The 21,307-nt window shown below is 40.5% G+C and overlaps 2 protein-coding genes across 2 annotated transcripts in view; one reads left to right on the top strand and one right to left on the bottom strand.

Moving 5' to 3' along the window:
• The first annotated feature begins 1,806 nt into the window (after positions 1-1,806).
• On the top strand, positions 1,807-3,057 carry ss18l2 (ss18, like 2). Its single transcript, XM_006779756.3, has 4 exons — positions 1,807-2,006; positions 2,333-2,409; positions 2,492-2,576; positions 2,665-3,057. Exons 1-4 carry the CDS (start codon positions 1,938-1,940, stop codon positions 2,725-2,727), a joined length of 294 nt encoding a protein of 97 aa, XP_006779819.1. The 5' UTR covers positions 1,807-1,937; the 3' UTR covers positions 2,728-3,057.
• A 990-nt stretch (positions 3,058-4,047) lies between these two features.
• Positions 4,048-21,307, bottom strand: part of garre1 (granule associated Rac and RHOG effector 1) — a 38,724-nt gene continuing 21,464 nt past the window's right edge. Inside the window, exons 3-14 of the mRNA XM_006779757.2 lie at positions 19,895-20,107; positions 19,165-19,305; positions 18,804-18,899; positions 18,272-18,433; positions 17,886-18,044; positions 14,070-14,167; positions 12,392-12,517; positions 11,187-12,307; positions 10,050-10,215; positions 7,692-7,829; positions 6,913-6,988; positions 4,048-6,134 (exon numbers count right to left, since the gene is read on the bottom strand). Coding sequence (XP_006779820.2) covers positions 5,814-6,134; positions 6,913-6,988; positions 7,692-7,829; positions 10,050-10,215; positions 11,187-12,307; positions 12,392-12,517; positions 14,070-14,167; positions 17,886-18,044; positions 18,272-18,433; positions 18,804-18,899; positions 19,165-19,305; positions 19,895-20,107 — 2,817 coding nt within the window. The 3' untranslated portion in view covers positions 4,048-5,813. The remainder of the gene's footprint in view (positions 6,135-6,912; positions 6,989-7,691; positions 7,830-10,049; positions 10,216-11,186; positions 12,308-12,391; positions 12,518-14,069; positions 14,168-17,885; positions 18,045-18,271; positions 18,434-18,803; positions 18,900-19,164; positions 19,306-19,894; positions 20,108-21,307) is intronic.

Here is a 21,307-nt window from a genome sequence, read left to right on the forward strand (position 1 = left end):
TGACTTTTTTTGGTAATTAGGACATTTCAGTTTATCTTGCAATTAAAATGACTACTACAGCAGCATAAAGAATAAAACAAAGGATGATCTACAATTTAAACATTCCTGGAAAATCATCTTTTGTTTTTTAGAACTGAGCAAGTCTCTTGAATGAGAGATGAAACATCTTTGCAAATTTACACAAGTCCAGTTTCCTTCTTTTTCAAGCTCTTAGGTCCAAAACAGCCCGAGACGTCACACTTCTGCCTCCATGTTTAATAGTTGATGCCACACACAGTGGAAACATCCTTTCACCTACCCGACAGCGTACAAAGATCCTGAGTGATGAACTGAAGATTTCAAATTTTGATTCATTAGTCCCTAATACCTTCTTCCAGTCTTCAGTAGTCCGATAGTGGTGTTTCATGGCCCAGGCAAGCCTCTCTGCCTTATTCTGACCTATTAGCAATGGCTTTCTTACTCCAACTCTTCCTGTCAAACCTGCAGCCTGCACAGTAGTTCTTGAGGACTGGAGTTTGAGACCCCTGTCCTACAATATTGGCCACTCCAACAATCAGAGGATTCAGAAAGTTTATTCATGCAGGCCCATATGAGAGAGAATATGCATCTTCTTTTTGTTTTCATAATTTAATTTATATTTAATTGTGTTGTGGTTTGCAGTGTTTTGTGTTGTTTCACCTTAAATTTGTTTAAAAGGAAAAAGCTGAAAATTTAAATAGTTAAAAATTGAAATGTGAATAGTTGTTTTTTGTATTATATGATTTATTTATTACATTTTATGTGGAGTGAATAAATAAAAGTATATTTACGGTGGCCCTTAGAGACAAAGCACATACAAACTCCAAAACACGTAAAAACTCGATAGCACGTACAAACTCCGAAGCACGTACAAAAGACAACATAAGTGCTCCAGAATGCTAGGCGCAGTGTTGAGCTTTTGTTACCTAGAGGCTACACAAGCCAGGAAGTACCAACGAACGGATTTGGTGTGTGGTAATAACAGGTAAATGAACATTTTTTTTTTTAATTATTTGAATATATATGAGTGCTTGTGTATAAATACACAAACAATACACATATGCTTTCAATTGTGTAATTTAAGTGATCTAGGTAGCTCTGGTTTGGAAGGTCAGTTAACGATAGAAATGTGTTTTGGAATTTGTACGTGCTTTTTGGAGTTTTTACGTGTATGTGCTTTGTCTCTAGGGGCAACCGCAAATATTTATATATAAACATATATAAATAAAACCACTTTTTTACATTAGTAATTCCTTTTGTGCATAATTTTATATTATTGTTAATAATAAATTAATTAAAGCAACAAAACAACCTGAAGAGCCGGTTGGGAGCCGAAAGAGCCGACTCTTTTTAGTGAGCCGAGCCGAAAGAGCCGGTAATCCCATCACTAATACCTAATCAAATGAGTGTAATATGCAAATACACATACATGCACGTGAAAGACATCTTTATCAAGCTGAACACCTGACAGTTCCTCCCCAGTTTATTGTTAATCTATCAAAACCTCCAACAAACTTGGGGATTCCTAATTCAAAATTTCAATTAATTTATTTAAAGTTCGACTTAAAAACTACAATTTTAGGTTATCTTATTATTTTTTTAAAACAATGCGATAGTACGTCGGCTTTTTTTTCACACATAGATGGCAAAAAAAAGACTCTTTTCAGTGGCGGAAACGAGCTTCTTTAATCTAGCGTTCAGCCTTCGATGCAATGGAGTGCTCCATCTTTCTGCACATATCATCTTTGGTCAGCTCCCCGCCCCTGACGTTTCCCTCGGCCGTTGGACGGGCGGCTCGCACGCTGGGCTGTGCCTGCCTCCCCGTGTGTGAGTCGAACGTAATACGTCCCACGAAGAAGAAGCTCTCCGGTCAGCTGACGTCGTAAAAGCGAAATCGTTGTAGTAGGATTAAATTAAACATGTCGATTGTGTTTGTACCAAAGAAACTCAGAGGAAAAGCTACAGTCAACCAAGAGACGATACAGAGGGTAAGACACCAAGAACGTATATTTTAGAAGCTTTTACGTTGATTTTATGAATCGATCGTTCTTGGATTAGCAATTAGCTTGCTAACAGGTTTATACGTTCACCCTTATTTGGGGGGGGAATTGGTAACCTTATCGCATTTGGCTGTTGACTTTTTACACGGACTTGTCCCGGTGACGGGTTTAGATAAAAATGTTAAAAGTGGTTGTGGTAGGGCCTTATCTTAACATGGTTCAATACTCCGTGAAAAGCTTTGTTATTTTTTGCTGTAAGTGGCTTTACGCTCTCTAAATTTCTCTCTGGTCCTACCGGATTCTCTTTGTTCCAGTTACTGGATGAAAACGATCAGCTGATCAGATGCATTACAGAGTACATGCAGAAAGGACGCGCGGTGGAGTGTGTGCAGTAAGTTACACAAACCTCTCCTCCACTAATGCTGTTGATTGACTTCATAGTGGTGTTATTTATTTTTTCCATTTTCCAACAGATACCAACAGATTCTGCATCGCAACATTGTCTATCTGGCAACCATAGCTGATGCAAGTCCCGACAGTGCAGCCTCCACATCAAATGTAAACACAGCCCAGACACAGAAGCAGCAGTAATAATGAGGATGGAGGTGGCTTGTTTCTAATGCTCTATTATTGTCTTCGTTTCTAGTGCACATCTAATGACACATCAGCTTCAGCAGCAGCTGTGAATGGGCACACAGAGGGCAGCTGATTGCAGTTTCTGTGACAGCTGCATTCTTCCTCAGAAGCATGTGATTGTGGTCATTTAACAGCATAATTGCACAGAAACTGCCAAGGTGGAGTTCACAAAACTTGGAGATATGGACAATGGAAGCAGAGGATCCACCTCCTGTTATTTGTCAGGAAAAAGGTCTCTAGCCTTGGCAGAAAATGCCCTCTCAAAGCACCCTGCCAGTCGAGAATGATCTTACAACAAAAAAACTGTTCAGTATGAACTGTTTTCAGTGACGTAAACCATTTCAGGGTCGAGCTGGATATCTGCGGACAAAATTGGAAACAAAATAAAATTTTATTTGCACTAGTCATGAGTGCTTTTTGTCTCTTCAGATTTTATATTGTATTGATGCACACTAATCCCCTGCTACGCCTGAATTATTCTGCAGAATCTGTACAACCTATAGTCAACCCAACACCTTCCTCAGCATTCATATCTGTGAAAGGTGTGTTAACTGCACTAGGTACTAAAATTTATAAGGAATGGGCACATCATGCGTAGGGTTTCACAAGGGCTTGCAGTTATAGTAAACCTGAGGTGTAGAGTTCACATCCACTTAAATGCTTTCAGCAGGAGCATCTTTTATCACTCTGGTTTAGAACACCCCTGCTGTTTTTCTTTCCTCTCTGAGGCCTTGAGCTACAACTTGAAAGCTACCACACCTACATATATCCAAGTTACATTATACAGAAACTAACAACACAGGCTACAGTATACCCCCACAAAGTTGCAGTTTTGTATCAGAGGAAATCTTTGAGATGGTGAGAGACCATTCAGAGGCAGAAAGTAGCCAATCCGAGAGCGTTATTCAGCTCTCCTTAATGCATCTCTGGCAGATGGTCCAGCATCACTGCGTGTAGCTATCTGTATGTTGTTTGTTTTGTTCTTAAAGCGCTAAGACGCCACACAAAAGCATATTTAGGGTTTAAACTAACCTTAAATTAAAAGAGAGGCTTTTTTGAACCACATCCAGAATTTGCAGTTTTTCAAAGGAATGTAACCCCTGCAAATTTTGAGGGTCAACTGTGTCTCGATTAAGAAAGCTTCCTTGTCTTGTTTTGTGTCTTGGACATGCTGGAGAGATACATTTTGCCTGGCTTAGGAATGGCTGTGTGTTCTCCCCATTTGGCGCTGGAGCACGCAGCTGTGAAGGAGGTCTGTTTAGACTGCTGTCCCTGTAATCCAGGCCCAGATGAAAAGCAGACGATAGGTGAAGTAAGTGGGAGGAAAAAATGAAAACCAGCAAGAGACTTATGTTTAAAAAAACAAAACAAAATTTAAAAAAAAACAACAGCATTTTGAATTGCTAGTTATTTTTATTTATTTTTTGCATTGCTGGTACACTTGGAAAGATTCAGTTGCCAGCTCAAGAGAACAATAAGCAACATAAGCCAAGCAGCCCCCCTTCATATCTTCTATCAGGGCAACATGTTTTTATTATTATTTTTCTCTTTTTTTGTGTTTTTTTTTTAGAAGCCACTAGTAAACCATTTGACACAGCTGAGAAGCTAACAGTTACAGTCCAAGGTCTGTACTGATGTCTTAAAAAAGGCTGCAACAGTTAGGGAGATAACACAGACAAAAAGCAACAAACCCTATATCTTGATTGTGCAAAGCACATTAACTATAAAAAGATATATATTTATATGTATATACAGCAAACAATTCTCTGTAAACATGTTAAGTATGTTAGTTTTCTGAAAACATGGTGTCATTTCATAAATACAGGCAACATTGGCATCCGCAAACATCACAAAAAGATAACATTCTGGGCTTTTAAATACAGCCCACTGCCATAGGAACGGAGGAAACAAGGGCTTGAAAAAACAAAACAACAACAACAAAAAACCCACCCTCGTTACACAATGTTTTAGTGTTTAGCATGGCATATTTGGTAACCTTTATCGATCGATGCTGTAGTTAAACTCTGTAGGAAAAACATGTGCTTTTTTCACATATTGGGAGGTGGAAAATAATGTTTTATGTAATATGTCTGCAGGAATACTAACATACAGTATGGTATAACATGTAAGAAAATACAAAAATAAGATTAATACTGTCAATAATTGTACACAAAAAATATTGTGTTATTAAACAAAGAAGAAACGTTAGGTTTATGGGAGTTAGTGTCAATCTGGAGCCAACAACTGCCAATTAGAGAAGAGGAAATGAAGATGTTCCCTAATGCTCACATCCAATAGGGTGTTTAACTTCATGTTGATCAATAATCTCAGACTGCCACTCATCTCTTCAGCACCATTCGTCTTCCGAACAACGCTTTGGTTGGAAATAATATTCTGCAAGTGCTATCGATACCAACATGGCACATAGTTACTGCTATAACTCTTAACTCTGGTCAGTTGTTGAAAAAGTAGTGTATTTCTCTCAAATTACACCTCTGCAGTGACTTACTATATTTATGCTGAGCCTGCTCAAAGCCTCTTAATAAAAAGTACTAAATATTTATATTTCAACTTCACTATTTTACAAGCTATGAAACAGTAGATGGTAGCTGTATTCTGGGTCATCTTGCATGAGATTTGGCAGTTACAGCTATGTAGACACAGTATATTTATTACGGGCAAAATGAGAGCATTTTAAGCCCCTGCCCCCTTGTAATACCCTCCTCTACACACACACACACACACACACACACACACACACACACTCACACTTTTAGCTGCAGAAGCAAGTGGGTGACGGCTGTGCACGTCTCCAGCTCTTGTCTGAGGAAATTTCTGCTCGACAGACAGAGAAACGACCACCTGACTAACTGCTGCCAGCACGACATGCGCACCTTTCATGGTTAAAACATGGCAGTTTGAAAAACTTCAAAATACATCTTTTTCTGATGGGGATGTTTGACATGGAAAAATATAGATACAAAAAAATGTCGAGCCAGTGTGTATACTTTACGTTGCCTGTGAGGCTTTTGAAATTTTCCAATTCGCTGGGGATGTGGAGTGTAATGGCTGTAGCTCGGCCCACTCAGTGGCTCATGTAACAGAGCTACGGGTCCTCTGTGGCACTTCACCGTGGACTCGTTAGACATTAGATCGGGATCAGTACTGGTGAAGGTAGGAGGGTCTGTGCTCATGCTTGACGGGGAAGGATTTAAAGCCCTTGGTCATGGGTTTATGTTGCTGCTGTTGCTGCTGCTGCTGCTGCTGGGTGAACGGAAAACCAGAGGAGATGCCGGTGGAGGGGGGGCAGTCGCTGGCAGTAGACCACACGGGAGACTGGAGCATTGGCATGGAGTCGCCCCACTGGGAAGAAGGAGGGATGTTCATCTGGTACAAGGAAGAGCTGGGATTGGGCATGGTGTTGGTGTGGGTGGAGTGTTGCCACGGTGCTTTGGGAGGCCAAGTTTTAGTTTTGCTGTCCTGTGGAGGAGGCCGGAAAATGACGAGTCAACATGCAATCAAAAATAGTAGAAATGGTTAAAGGCCCACCAGGGGGCAGCATTTCACCAGTGCTCCTGCTCTTTTAATTTACAGCCCTGCCCCAATCTCCTCAAGAGGTTTTGGCTTTTCCTAGACTGTAATTTTTCTCTCAACAGCCATCTTTTAATATATGTGTGTAAAACACGGATGTAGCTTCTGGGTTTGAGAATGAAGAGGAATTGAACGTGACTTAATCTGTATTTTCCTGGTGACTTTATAATCTCAATCACTACTTTCAGATCATATTAAACAGAATATTAGGCTCATTTTGTAAATCCAGGTAATTTCAAGAGTCAGAAAGGAGGATTTCATGGGAATGTTCACAGCAATCTATTATGCACTTCTGGAGCCAATTCCTACCCTTGCTTGAAAACGCTTCACAATGGGACTTCCCTAACCAATCCATGACGTCACGGTGGCTACATCCACTGTGTGCTACCATTAATGACCTGCCTGGTTATACGGATGTTACACCGACTCATTGCAGAATCCTGTGGTGCAAACAAGTATTGCATAAAAGTATGATCTGGGCGTAGTTCAGCTGATACCTAGACATTTAGGACAAAGTCATAGCAGCTGTTTGTTCACATTCATTTGACACATTTATTATTTTGGGGGAGTTCCTAAACCATTCTTAAACACAGGAATCTATAATTAGTCCAGCGTAAAATAAAATGAAGTGTTACATTTCACTGGCACAGAGGGGTTCAAACTTTACCTGGCTATCGTCGCCGATGTGATGGAGAGGTGGTGAAGGCAGAGTGCACACCTCAGGCTCACCACAACTGTGTTTCCTGAGGACAGAGAAATCTACATTGAACATACTCACAAAGAGTATCTGATGAATGTTAAACTTCATCAGATATTTTTACTGAGATAAACACAATGATCTACGGAGCCTTGCAAGGGACATGGGAGAAAAACAAATTAAGATGAACTTTTGCGAACAAAAGTTTTGCGAGATCTCGCAAAATAGACTGCATACTTCACAGGTCACATTTGAAGGCCGAGTCTGTGTATCCTTCGTAACCCAACCTATCCCAGAATTCATAGCGCGGCCCAGCCAATTCGTTTCCAACAATGGCGGCAGCTACTTAGTTTTAATATTACTCTTTGAGGGTCACAAATTAAACTTAAGATATTTTGAGGCGTGAATGTAGCTGTGTAAACGTCAAATATCTGCTCGGTTTATCATGACATCACATATTTGCAAAAGTGCTCCGACGTTTTAGGAGACGTCTGTTACCCACCATCTCGAAGCTAACGGGAGGTCGAGGCTCACTACAGTCGGGGGGAACACCGCACTCCCGGCACATTATGACATCATGACCCAGCTTCGAGCTGGCGGCCTCTGAAGAATGCGGCTAAACTTTTGCGAGATCTCGCAAAACTTCAGCTTTATTTTTTTTCTCCCATGTCCCTTGCGGGGCTCCGTAATGACCAAACCAGGAAGACAGAACAAGATAAACAATACAAGTGGATGACTTTCAGACTTACCGCCTTTGTTTAACTGCAGCTACCAGGTCTGGCCCAGAAAACATGGAGAACAGACTGTCACCATTGGCTGAAGATGTCTCGTCACTAGAGCTGGCCGAGTCCCCCTGATTGGCTGACCAGCCGCTGTTTACAGCATCACTGTGGGCACAACCAGAGAAGGTGTTAGCAATTTCTCTATTAGTTACTAAAAATTGTGTATAACAAAACCAACAAAATTAGACCACTTAAACATATGAATTTAAAGCCCAGTATCTCTCGGCCTTTATTCAAAGCAAAAGCTGCGTAAAAGTGATACATTTTTGCATAGGGTTTAAAAGTGAGATTGCATAACTGCAATGATGGCTTGTTTACTTCTATCTGCTTGCATCTGTGAGCAGGATGGCGTGTCACATGTGGGTGGAATTAAACAAGAGCACCCAGGATAAACATGCTAAATGCCTCACTTATTGCTGATGTTGGACAAATTAAAAACATAATCAAAATATCACATGACACAGTTTGACAGTTTAAAACTATGCCAGTGCTTACGACGAGGAAAGCTTTCACATTTCAAAACAAATGTACCATATGTGAAACCCATCAGTATGCTGGTTCTCAAACTACTAAAAGTCAGACATCCCTGCATTGCAAACATACAAACAGGAAAGCACTGATCTGTACTTGTCACATTTGAGAATCAGCAGGATGCTGCATACTGCTGTCATTTACAGCTTTTGGCTTTAAAATGTGAAGTTGCTGATACATGCATGCTTTGCAATGGCCACAAGGGGGTGACCTTTGTTGGTTGCAAACAGACTTCCAGTCTCAAAAATCTATGGGGCAGCCCCCTGCCCTGACCTCTGTACACACTTTACTGTTGACTTCATAGGCTCTTGGCTCTGGAAGCATTTATTTATCTGTGGTTAAGAGTATATGATTTTGTCAAAGCTACATCAACAGAAGATAGAACAATATTGTACTGCATTTTACTTTATTTTGTATAGTGTATTTCTCTTTTATCCTAAATGACTTTCTGGATGCTGTTTACATAATTTAAATCAATTGGACAAAACAAACACTTTTAAAAGTCCTCAAAAACACCTTTGTGCTAGTTGCCTCACAGGAGCACTGCCATAATGACAGACACACACACAGAGACAGACTCTCAAAGTGAAAACAATGTCAGGAATGCAACCATGGCTGGCCAATCAAAGGAATGATATCAGCAGAAACAAATGTTTGAGCTAAAAGATGATAACAGCTCCTCAGGCAGATTTATCCAGAGCTTAGGTGTTCCAACAGCAGAACCATGATCTGCTAATCTTAAATTCAGAGACATCAACAGCAAGAAGGTTCTTATCTGCCTCAGGCTGTGCACACAGTGGCAGGGGAGAGCAGCTCTGAGATGCTATCTGAAACCTGGTCACAACAAACCTTAAAGCCAATCACTAAAAGCTTATGAATTTTTTTAATTGAATGTTTGGTGTTAAGATCTTTACCTATAATAGTCCGAGTGTAACTGAATTTTAAGACCAAAACTGACATTTGTTGATTGACTGATTTTCTTTTGCTTTCTGACATACAAAAAATAAAGAAATGATCTTAACATTTGCTGCAGTTCTTATTACTGGTTTACATGCATGAATGACCTTAACTATGACAAACTATGCAAAGTAAATATTCATAACATGGTTTCTTTTCTTTAATTTTTCATTTATCGGCTAATGAATGCTGACGGAGATAGACTGGCAAACAGCTAATACTGACATATAATACTGATCGGTCAGATCCCAACAATAAACAAATGACATGCTTGTAATCAGAAAGCTCAACGGTATCAGTTTCTTTCCATTTATCATTTTTTTAAGTAATACATTTCTACAAAGGTTTGTTTAGGTTCAGTTTTAAATAGAAGCATGGAAGGAAAAGGATGAAAAACATGATGACTATGATGACTTTATTACAATTTATTTATTGATATTTTTTTGAGTTAAAATGATAACAGAATACTGTAGAATTCACTTAGACATACCCAAAGTTTTAAAATGTATTTTTTTAGTACTGTTGAACCAAAGACCAGCTGTTTTTGAAATAGTAATAGACACATATTATAAAATGTAATTTATTTGTAGAATTGGTGTTTTTTAACCAATAACATAAGAGCATTTTTAGAATCTCTGTCACATATAAATGAAACAGCATAGGTTGAATAACTAAAACCATGCATCATAAAAAGGCCCTTACTCTGATTCTAGTTGAAATAGCTTGGTTGATTGAGGGTCATTATATATTCTTAAACATCCCAATGTGGGACACGTGCTAAAATGTCAATTTGTCTGGCAATGAATGAGTGGTAAAAGCAGATGTATGGGTACCAACCCCTCGTTGAAGTATTCTGGGTGGGACCAGGTCCTGTGCTGCTCATCAGGCATTGGCCAGTTGCTGCGCGTGTTGCTGGGGCGGCGAATGTGCTGTACCTGCCGTTTCTGCTGCATGGCCTGACTGACGCCGGCGACGTAACGTGCAAACTCCGGGTCCGAGCCAACTGCGCGTGGAAAGGGAGGATAAACACAACTATGAGTTTCTGACACCCTCAGCTTTTCTCTTTCGCTCCCTGGAGCTCAATCTATTCAGCCAGACTGTCTACCACAGCAGAAAAATCACAATAGCCTTAAGTCAACTCTGCACAACGGGCCTCAACACAATCAAAAGAGTGTGCTGCACTGTAAAAAATATAACTGACACAAGCTAAATCACCAACTTACAGTTGTAGCCACAACTTCTCATCCTACCTGACCAATATTGATATCAGGTGTCTTATGTCACCCTTCAGGTTTTAAGAAAAATCTGCTCAATTTAATCAAATTAGAGTGTCTTTTATGCACTGTAGTAATATTTGTCTGGTAGTCGCATCTTTATTTTTGATATCAACTGATGTTTGAAAGCTAATTTTCTTTTATGACACAATTAAGATTTGAATTTAAATTAAAAACTTTTTACAGTCAGCTTGATACCCACTATCATCTTCTTAATGGTTTCAGCTTGATTGTACTGTAGGGAGACTCAGGCCACCCACACCCCTTTCCTGAACATTAGTCTCCAGCTATACCTTTCAAAGTGTTAGAGACACTACTAAGCTTCTCTGAGGTTTTAAAATAATGAAAGTCAGTGCCATCAATGCTGCAGGATTAGCTGAAACTTAACCTAACCCAGCGAAAGAAAACTAAATAAAAGGCTCTTTGGTTTGTTCCCTCATCTCATCACAATCAACATTATTTGTTTATTTAATAAGAACATAGTATGTTAATGGATATCACTACCAAAATGCATAATGCAAGTAACAAAAAATGGTGAATTTAGTCAACCTGATTTTTGTGCTCTCAACTTCTTCATGTGAGGATGTGAGTGTCTGCCTTCTTTTTAACTTAAAGAGTTGAGCTGTTCTTATATAAATAAATGTTCACTCTGTTTCATATGGATGTAAACTCAGACATGAAACTGTAAGGTAAACATCACCTGCTGGGTCGAAGGGCAATGTGTCCCCCAGGACTCCAAACACTCCCTCACTCTGGTCCCGGTTGGGCCATGTATTGTTACGAGGACCTTGGGGTTTCTGACCCAGCATCTCTGACACGACACTGTCCATGTAGGTGCTGACCAAGCCCAGACTGTACAGGTCTGAGCTCAAGTCTGGCAGTCCAGATGATGCCCACTGCCCAATGGGACCTAGGGGTGATAGCCCTGCTGGGGGTCCTTGCGGCGGAGGCTGTTGCCCAGAAGTGCCCAGCCACTTGCTTGCCACTCTTTGTTGTGGTAAGACCTGGGGTGGGGTTTGCTGGGGAGGAAGCTGCGGGGGAGGCGCTTGTTGTTGAGTGATGGGCTGCAGGAGGTGCTGGTAGTAGAGGTGCTGGGCCTGTGGGGAGGGCTGCTGAGGTGGTGGAGGAGGGGGTTGCTGCTGCTGCTGGGGCTGTTGTTGCTGTGGGGGAGGCGGCTGTGGATTAGGCTGAGGCTGTTGTTTCTGTACTGGCTGTGAAGGTTGAGGCTGAGGCTGGGGCTGAGGCAGGGTCTGAGCTGGAGGCTGCAGGGCACTGTGAGAGATTGATGAGGTGGCTTGTGAAGGACCACTTGGGGGCTTCAGCTCAGCAGGATTAGCAGAAGCCACAGAGTTCCTCCTCTTGACCAGGGGTGAGGCTTGCTGGGATTTGCCCATGTTGAATCCTGAGAGAAAGTCAATGACATCCTGCATCTCTTGGTCTGTGGGCAGGTTCATCCCCTGGTCTTCAGAAACTGAACCGTTGGCCAGCTGGTTTTGTTGAGTGGAGTCAGAGGTACAAGGCAGGCTGCCCATCTGCAGGATGCTCTGTAGCCTTCCATCATTGTGGCCCAGGCCTTTTGCCTTGTCCTCAGAGTTACTGGTTGTTAGCATGCTGCGAGATGGAGTACTAGGGATGGAAAAACTGCCTCCGCTATTTGAGCTGGATGAGACTTTCTTTGTGAACTTGGAAGTCAGCTTTGATATAGTTTTGGGCAGTCCACTAGAGGTCTTGGAGCTGGTACCTGGAGGCAAGTCTGTGGGGATGCCATAGTCTGGGCTCTCTCTCTGTAGCTGTATCTGAATAGTGGGCAAGGCTTGCTCTCTTTTGTGGACAGGAGAAAAGAAATGTGTGTTAGCTAGTCAAAACATGGAATGAAATAGTTAATCATTACTAACATCTACTCACTTTCTCTCCTTCCACCTGTTGATGTCAAACACCGCTGTGTAAAGCACGTCTACGAGACCAAGTGTCTTCTCTGGGTCCAAGCTTCGCTGGAGTAAGGACATAGTAGCTGGGTCCTCCTTCAAACACCTGAACCCAAAGACACAAACATTCACAACAGGACAGGACATGATCTGTGAGTCCAACAATATGTCTTACACTTAAAGGCTCAGGTGAGATGAATATCTGGCATGTGATATTTATAAACAAGAAAAGATCCCACACTTCCTTTTATTAAAATAAAAAACTCAAACTCATCACAAAACTATGTCGTGTGACATGACACAGAGGTTTTAAGAAGAAATACTTCCCCTATTCCCTAAAATAATACTTGCTTTGACTAGTTCGACTTGATTTACAACACACATAATATCAGCACTGCATTAGAGTACATAACTTTAAAAAAAAAAGTCAGTTAAATAAAAGCCTCTGAGAAACGCCTTCCTCCAGCACCATTATAAAAGTGCTCTGAATCAAAAACCAGTTTGACTTTTCTAACACCACAAATACCAATGATATGGCTCAGTTTTTAAGTACAGAGCATTTACACAAAAATCTCTTATATACTACCTAAGTATGAAGGCATTTCACTGTTTATTAAATTTTAAAATTTTATATCAAACACATTCTCAATTCCTCTTGAGCCTTAAGCTTTAAAGTCTGTATAAAACCGTCCAAATCAACAGCATGTGTTGATTTGTTCCATAATACCAACTTCAATTTACTTGCCTTCAATTTTCAACTGTCTCCAACAGTCTAGATTTGTATGTTACTTATCTGCTCACAAACCCACAATGAAAAGGTTCAGATTGATTTATTACCCAAAGCTCAGTCAGCACATGTGTAGGTGTGCTTGAAAATTTACAGCTGATGCTATAAATTAATAAAGTTGAAGTTCTGCAGTGTAAGAGCAGTTTTTCTTTGTTTGTTTTTTTGTCATGTATTTAAACATCAGCATTGGCCACAGAATTTGTAAAAGATGAATAAAGCTTCAGGCTCTGAAAAGTGAAGCCAACACATTAATACTTTAAACCTGTATTCTTGTTAATAGCCAGCAGGGGGCAACTCCTCTGGCTGCAAAAAGACTTTCTGTTGTAAAGAAGTTTATAAAAAAAACAAATAAAAAACAAAAAACAAACTTTCAGCTCTCTTGGTCTGTGATCTCAGTAAACACTTTTCTGATGACTGCAGACTATGCTCATGTCTGTCCCCCGTTTCACAATAAGATCCAGCCCGTCTTTCATCCTGTCTGGTTCCAGGCATCATAACTTGTCTTCAAAGACTAGTGGTTGGCCTCATCAATCCTTTTTTTTTTTTTTTTTTTTTTTTTTTTTTTTAAATAAAATCAGTCTATGGCTGATATTTGCCATCATAAAACCAACTGCCAAACCTTGTTAAGATCCAACAATGCAAAATATGATTTTCTGCCATTTTTCAAGTGGTCTTAAACTTTTGATTGCGACTGTAGTAAACAGCCCAGGTACCTGTTTTAATTATGATTTCCTGGCAAAAAGGCTGAATAACACGTATACAAACAAAAACAATGAAAAAATGTATACATATTACCTATATGCCACATTAAAAAAAAAAAAAACAACTCATAAAAACAACTTGTGTGTTGCATTTCTCATGTTGTACTCACCATGTAGAAGGAACCTGGACCACCACCTTGGATCCCTCCAGAGTGATCTGGGGAGCATAGGCCTCCTTGTTCTCAATCTGCGCAGTATCGACAACCACCTGACAGGACACAGAAATACCCTTCTGTTAGCCATCTTAACCTTTCCTGCCATTTCTTTCCATTATTGTGATTTATCTTCTGAAAAAAGGTTGTGCTGAAGTGCTGCTAAGTTTTTTTGCTATTTTTTTTTCCACAAACTTTTTTCTTTTCAAACTGTTGCACCATTTCCCTCTGTATATCTGTAGCTCTCTTAACTTCGGTACAGGACTATCATTAAAATCGAGGTTAAAAACTGACCCAACGTACACTCGCATCTTCCACCCATCTGCAGTGCAGTGGTCCAATGCACTAGGTTACAAAAACTGAAATGCAAGACCGTCCAAAGTGCTACAAATACCGTGGTGGACGCCAGGTAATGTGACGTCAAACTTGGTGAGTATAAAGACACCAACTCTACAAATTCTACAGAATACGGACAGATACAATTACAATTTTACCCAGCTGATTAAAACCCTCCTTTACCACCATCTAACAATATCAGAAATTTTCATTCACAGTTTGTCCCCCCAGAAATATCAGTGAAGACAAATTCTCAGCGAATATTATCTTTGTGCTGATATATTCATATCTGCATTTATAATGGCTTCTAAATTAAATTTAAGGTTAAAATGAAGTTAAAGTAAAGAAGATCTTAGAGAAACACCCTTCAGTCAGTGTCAGTGTTGCATAGTTTGTCCACCAGAGGTCACTGCATAACTTCACTGTTGGCACCATTTGAAAAACCAGGCTTAAATGTTTTGATCAACTTCTTCATGCTCCTAAGCGAGCAAATAACTTCATAAGCAACTTCCCTATTAGTGCCATGTTTGGAATGCCACAAACACAACAATCAGCTGATCTGGGCAGAATTGGGAGGAAAAAAGTAATCCGCAAGTTCCTGTAACAAGATTGTTTTTGGCGTAAAAAGATTTCTCAAGTGCACAGTCATATCATCTTAGCAAGGACTCAGAAATAACTACACATGACAAATGTTTAGTAAATCTATGTATAGTTCAAATGTCTGAGAAAAATAAATATAGTGGCTGATATATTGGAATATAGAACTTTTAAAATCACCAGATATCATCTGAATTGGTCTTGAAAATCCTGTACTGGTCAGGGTCTACATGTCACCAGCTGCTAGCATCTCCTCCTTTCATAGCCCTCCTTTCATGCTCGACCCTTAACTGGTGAAACAAGTTTGCCGTTTCCTCCTTTAGTCAGAACAGTTTTCTTGCCTATTTTGCACTTCTTGCATATTCTTGCTTTTTATTGTGCTTATTTGGAGGTTTGAAGTATTTGAAGTAGCTCCCTTTTTACCAAACCATCCTTGGAAGCTTGCATAGAGATTCTGGGGACACGTGACCGCTTATGACGTGACATTAACTTGTTGGCCATTTCTGTACGTGCAAGTGAAAAACCTACTAAACATTATGTAGAGGAGACAAACTCTGGCAACTATGAGTAAACAAACAAGTGTATATACTCTGTCAGATGAAGTAAAACACTTTCATGACAACCCAAAAAGTTGATTCTGTTCATCTGGACGTAGCATTTTTAGTGGGAGAAATGTTTCATCACACATCCAAGTGACGTCTTCAGTCTCCGCTGAATGCAGGTTTCTTTGACCTTATAAACAGTACATTTGCGTAATGACTGAAACTAGCACCACTGACGAACAACGGGCTGCGAGGTCATTTTCTTGATCATGAATATGCATTTGTCATGACCATTGTCAAAACCCTTAGTTATCCCTTATGTGTCAAGATTATCGGACAGCTGGGATGCATTTTCTCCAAACACCGCATCTCTGTGGGTTTCAAACCCTAAAAAGGCCCAACTTGAGGTACATGGGCAAGATAATAAACTCAAATTGTATTCTTGTATCTTTGCAAAACCCAGGTTTCTCTACGATGCATTCAGCAGCGTGTGAATCTTAGATAGAAAGCACTTAAGCATAGAAAACAAGCACTTGAATGAGCTATAAAGCACACCGAGTGCTCAGGTAGAGTAGAAAGCGTTATATAAGAACCAGTCGATTCACCGTTTACATGTGGCACTTGCTGTCAGACATGCCTGGGCTTGTCGTGTTCTGCCCACTCGGGAAATAAACACATAATGCTGCTACATGACACTTTTATATCAAGTAAAAATGTATACCTGTTCTGTCAGAGATAATATAAATGTGTCACAGTTTAGAAATCATAACTCTATACTTTAAGTTTTCTTGCTTCACATATACAGCAACACACACTGACACAGTCTTAAAAAGCAACCAGACATGACTTATGCTCAAAGAAAATGTCAGTCTAATTTAAGACTTTTTTCCAGGCACGGTATGTTGTGGAAAAATAGTTAGAAGTCAAACACCTCTCATTAATTTCCTACTTAGCAGCAAGAGTTCAAGGTGAGAAAGGTGAATGACTTTAATCAGCAAGTCACAACACACAGGTAAGCCTTCCTGTCTGCTGGGAGTCAAATATATTTGCAAGTTCTTTGAAAGTGGCCTTGGCTCCTTGAGACCTGAGTAGTTGGGTCATAAAGAGGGAGTGAAGGTGGGAGGAGTCTATTTCCTGTATTGCAGGAAATTACCCTATTGTTATTAAAAAGGCAGGTGCATCCTTAAAAAAAAAGGGGGGGGGGGGGGGCAAACTATGTGAGAACCACACACAGATGCAGTCAGTCGGTCAGATATGTTGAAACACAGACACACACAGAGAAGTAATGCAGCAGAACAGACAAGGTCGTGTTGTTTTAGTGCACTCTGACAGCCATAAAAAAAGTGAGCAACATTGCCAGGAACACAACAGAAACGGTGCTTCTCACTGTAACTGTCACATGAGTGTAAAGAAAACAGGGAGGAGAAACATTTCTGTGGGAGTCATGTTTGGTGCATTGCATGACAATGAGCATGTGAGTAAATGTGTGGAGAAGATACAATGTGTGCGAGGGTGGGTGTCCATGCTTACTTGCCGCAAGATCTATTTTGGGTTTGGTGGTAATAGGCTCAGATAAGGAGCTAATGCAAAGCGCTCGTTCATCATATAGGGATTGTTTTACAGTTAGCATGGGGCTGGACGGGAACAAGCTCTCAGTTTTGACACACAAAGCAGGGCAGACCACACAGAGGAAATAAACACTGAAGCATAAACACACTGGTGTTACTCTGAGGAAAGACTTGCTCTGCCCACAACTCTCCTTTTCAACAGAAGGGTGGGGGAGTTTTGTTTGAATTTCGTCAGACCCGTCCAGACGAGCCTATCCTTCAGCCAGATGCTGAAGGAATGCTTCTTCCCTTTTGTCTGTCACTGGTGTTCATTTACACCTCCTGGCTGCCTCAAAGCAAGCACACAGATCTGCTCATCTTCAGTACAAGTACATCGTACAAACAATGGGATGTAAGTAGCCAAACCACCAGATACTCAGATGGAGGATTCAGTGGCATGAACCGTCAGTGAAGAGGCCTGTTCACACAGGTATTCCACCTTCTATCCACTGTTCTGAGGTACCAACTACACAGTGGATGTTAACAAGACCAGTCATCATTTGGCATAGACACATAAAATAACTTAAATAAATTACATTTCTGGTGACTTTCTTAAGCATTTAGGAAAACTGAAAAAAAATCTAGAGGAATATTTATAATAATAAAAGTCACTTTATTTTTTTCCATTGATTTTGAAATTCTCACAAACACTACTGAATGGTGCTCTGACCTAACATAACATCTATACTCACCAGACCAGCCTGGGCAAACAGTAGCTGGACAGCTGTCTTGCAAGCTCCTCTCCAACTGGATGGGCAGACCTGGTTTAGGACCTCAGTGACAGGAGAGTCATCTCTGGGTGTCACTCCGTTCTGCCCAAGGGCCTCCTTAATGAGCTGCAGCATCGTGTGCTAAAGAAACAAAACATGGAGGTCCATTACCAAAGCAGCCTATCACAAATATTTGCTGATGTTACAATATAGACACCTGTATTAAAAAAAAACCCCAAAAAACAACAACAACAACTTGAGACTTCAGGAGCCTGCATATCTGCTAAGGTTATCACTCAAAACACTGAAAAATGTTTTGATGATGAAACAAGAAAACCAACAGAATGTCGACGAGATGAGGATCATACCGTTTTCAATTTGAGGTTTTCAGCTGCTGACTCATTGAAGGACACTCCTTTGAGAAAATGTGAGCCAATTTGCACGGGGATGGTGGGCAGCTCGCACTGAATGGGCTGCGAGGTGGTCTGCATCCTGCCCGCCTGCTGAGCCTCAGCCTCACTGCAACAACCCTATACGACACACGCATGGATATAAACACACAACAGCTAAAACACTCATTGCAGCAAAAAACAAAATAAAAAAAAAAATAGTAGCGACACAATACAGAGATATGTTCGTAATATTCTTTAATCAACTCCTGTGTCAACACTAAAATGATACAAGTACCATAAAAACAAACTTTATGCTACTGGGAAATTAACAGGCATTAAATCATTGCAAGTATTAGGAACAGTGGACAGCCACCAACTCCAGTCCACAGTGACGGGAGAATTAAGCAAACACGCTACAATAGCAGAAGGGAAGGGAACACACACACAAGCATGGGGAGAGCATGCTACCTTGACATGGAAAGGTTACAATTTGTGATAGTGAACACACCTGTAAGGCTGCCTCCACAGCTTTGGGGTTGAGATGAAAGCCTGCCTTCAGAGCATACTCACTATGACCGAGGCTCTCTAATGCTGCTTTATAAGCCTGGACAGGGAAGAAGAAATGATCAGTTACTTTAATATGTTACAGTTTTTATTTCTCCTCTCTTGGCACTGTGGTTTTTTAAGTAATTATATTATAGTTTTATAATATAAGACTTCATCTAGTTCCATTGTATTATTCCATTAAAATGAAAAGAAAACCTCAAAGACCAAAGTCCATTTGATTTTTAAAACATACCTCAGTATATGTCTAACTCTGGAATAACAGCAACTCATTTCCTAGCCTGATCTATACACTCATACTGTACCTGTAAAGCACTGTCAATCTTCATGTTGAGCTCCTTCAGCTGGTGCTCAGGGATGGTTGTGTTGTTGGAGCAAAAGAGTTGCTGAACCTGGATGCCTGCCAGGCAGCCGTCCCGGCCCCTCTCTCTCAGCCTCGCTGTGGCCTGAGGGTACAGCAGCATACAAAAGAGCTCTGGGTCAATTTACAGCAGGAACATCAATGAAATGTGCACTGCAACAAAATCTCACCACAAACAAGAAGTACTTGAGAATAAATGTATAATGCTAATATAATACTGATCGTTTTCTTTCAATGCTGCAAAAACCCTATCTTGTGTAGCTTCTGAAATATGAGCCCTCTGGTGTCTCCATCTATCCAGGCTGATTCCCTCCAGGGCTAACACTCTGCATGCCCGAGTTTAACAAATCAATCAACCCACTATTCTCCTCTCTGCTTCACTGTATACAACAAATCTTGAAAAGGTCCTTGGAGACTGATAAGCCTGGAGATCAGTTGGGTCCTCTTACAAAACAGCTTCTTCTACATAGAGATAGGCTTTAAAGAACATAGCAATGCAAGTTTACAGACAAGCTACAGCCTAGAAAAGAGGAAATGGGAAATTTGGACTGGAAATCATAAATTGTTGGCATTTTTCAGGAATGTGTAGCAAGCTGTTTTTTTCACCTCACACAAACAAACCACACATTTCCAAAGCTTAGATCTGGAAAAGTCCTGGGGCTGTGGCTGCATACCTCAGCTGCACCTTTCCATGAGCGGGAAGCTTCTTCCAGCTCTGTAAGGGGCCCAAGGTCAGAGCTTTGGGAGCGGGCATTGGCACAGCGCTCTTGGGCCTGGGCAAGAGCCTCAGCCAGGCAAGACTGAGCCACGGGCTGGACCTTCTGAAGAGCCTGTGATAGAAACTGGAAATGGACCTGCATCACCGTGAGGAAGCACCGACCTAGTACCTGGAAAAAAAACACAGAGATTACAGTTACAACATACCTTAACTCTAAGAGGACTCATTATTTGAATGTAGCTCAGTCAAGATGTTTGAGAAACCAAACAATATGGATGCCCTCAGCATAGAGGTGGAATCCTGTATGTCCACATGCCTCTGGGCTTCGTTATTGTTGATTAAAACAAAACTGCTTGCTGCTTTGTTTGCGCCTTTCTAATGAAGCATTCGTCAAGTAATGACTGGTTGCTTTACCAACAAGTTATTTCTCCATCTAATTTTTTTTTTTTTTTTTTGCATTTGCCTGCCCGTTCAACCATAACGTTCCAGGAATTAAGAAGTGTGTCAACTATTTTCTATACACAAAACATCATCATGCTTGACAGGTAAACCTCAAAAGCTGTGATATATGCTTGTTTCGGTAAATTTGGTGCAGGATGTTGCGCAGGCATGATGTGTTTTGGCTCGAGTTGCAGCATATTAAGATAAATGCTTTGAAAAACATGCCAGCGACAACCATTAAACTGTTTATACACACATACAGCAAATGAATACCAGGCAGATTAAAGTCTGCCCTATTAATCTCAAACTTATCCAACAAATAAACTCAAGTTCTCTTTCAGAAACACTTTGCTACCTTATTTCCCATTTGTTTTTTTACACAAACTTAAAAATTGTAATGAGAAAGATGGCAAGATCAAATCTCTATAACCAATACATCAACTTCTAAAATACAACATTTTATCAGATTTTAGCAAACCTAAACTTTACGATGTAGTAAACTTTAGAGATAGATAAATAGATAAGAACATTATAGCAAGGAGAGAAAAATCCACTATTCCACACATGTGGGAAAAGCATGTGCAAAGTTGACAATAATAACTGACATCATTCCACTACAAAGTGTGTCCAAGCAAGTGCTTGCTGAGTTCTGACAAGCTGTTTGTTGTTCAGTTTGCAAAATAAGAGAAATAGGACACTGTGGGTTCGCTACGGTCAAAGGGTTTTCTTTTTCAGATACCTGCTGAAAATATCTCAAGGGATAGAGCTGAGTTCTGAAGTAAGAAATATGCAGTTGCTTTATGATGGCAGACAGGAACAACAACAACGAAGCCACCTTCATTCTTTAACACAATTCACAGACACCAAAACTAAGATGCACAAATGACTGGAGGCATAAAACCGCCATGACTTTGGAGTTTCATTGGTT

The sequence above is a fragment of the Neolamprologus brichardi genome, chromosome 1 (assembly GCF_056152115.1).
Source record: "Neolamprologus brichardi isolate AB-2024 chromosome 1, ASM5615211v1, whole genome shotgun sequence".
Lineage (NCBI taxonomy): Eukaryota > Metazoa > Chordata > Actinopteri > Cichliformes > Cichlidae > Neolamprologus > Neolamprologus brichardi.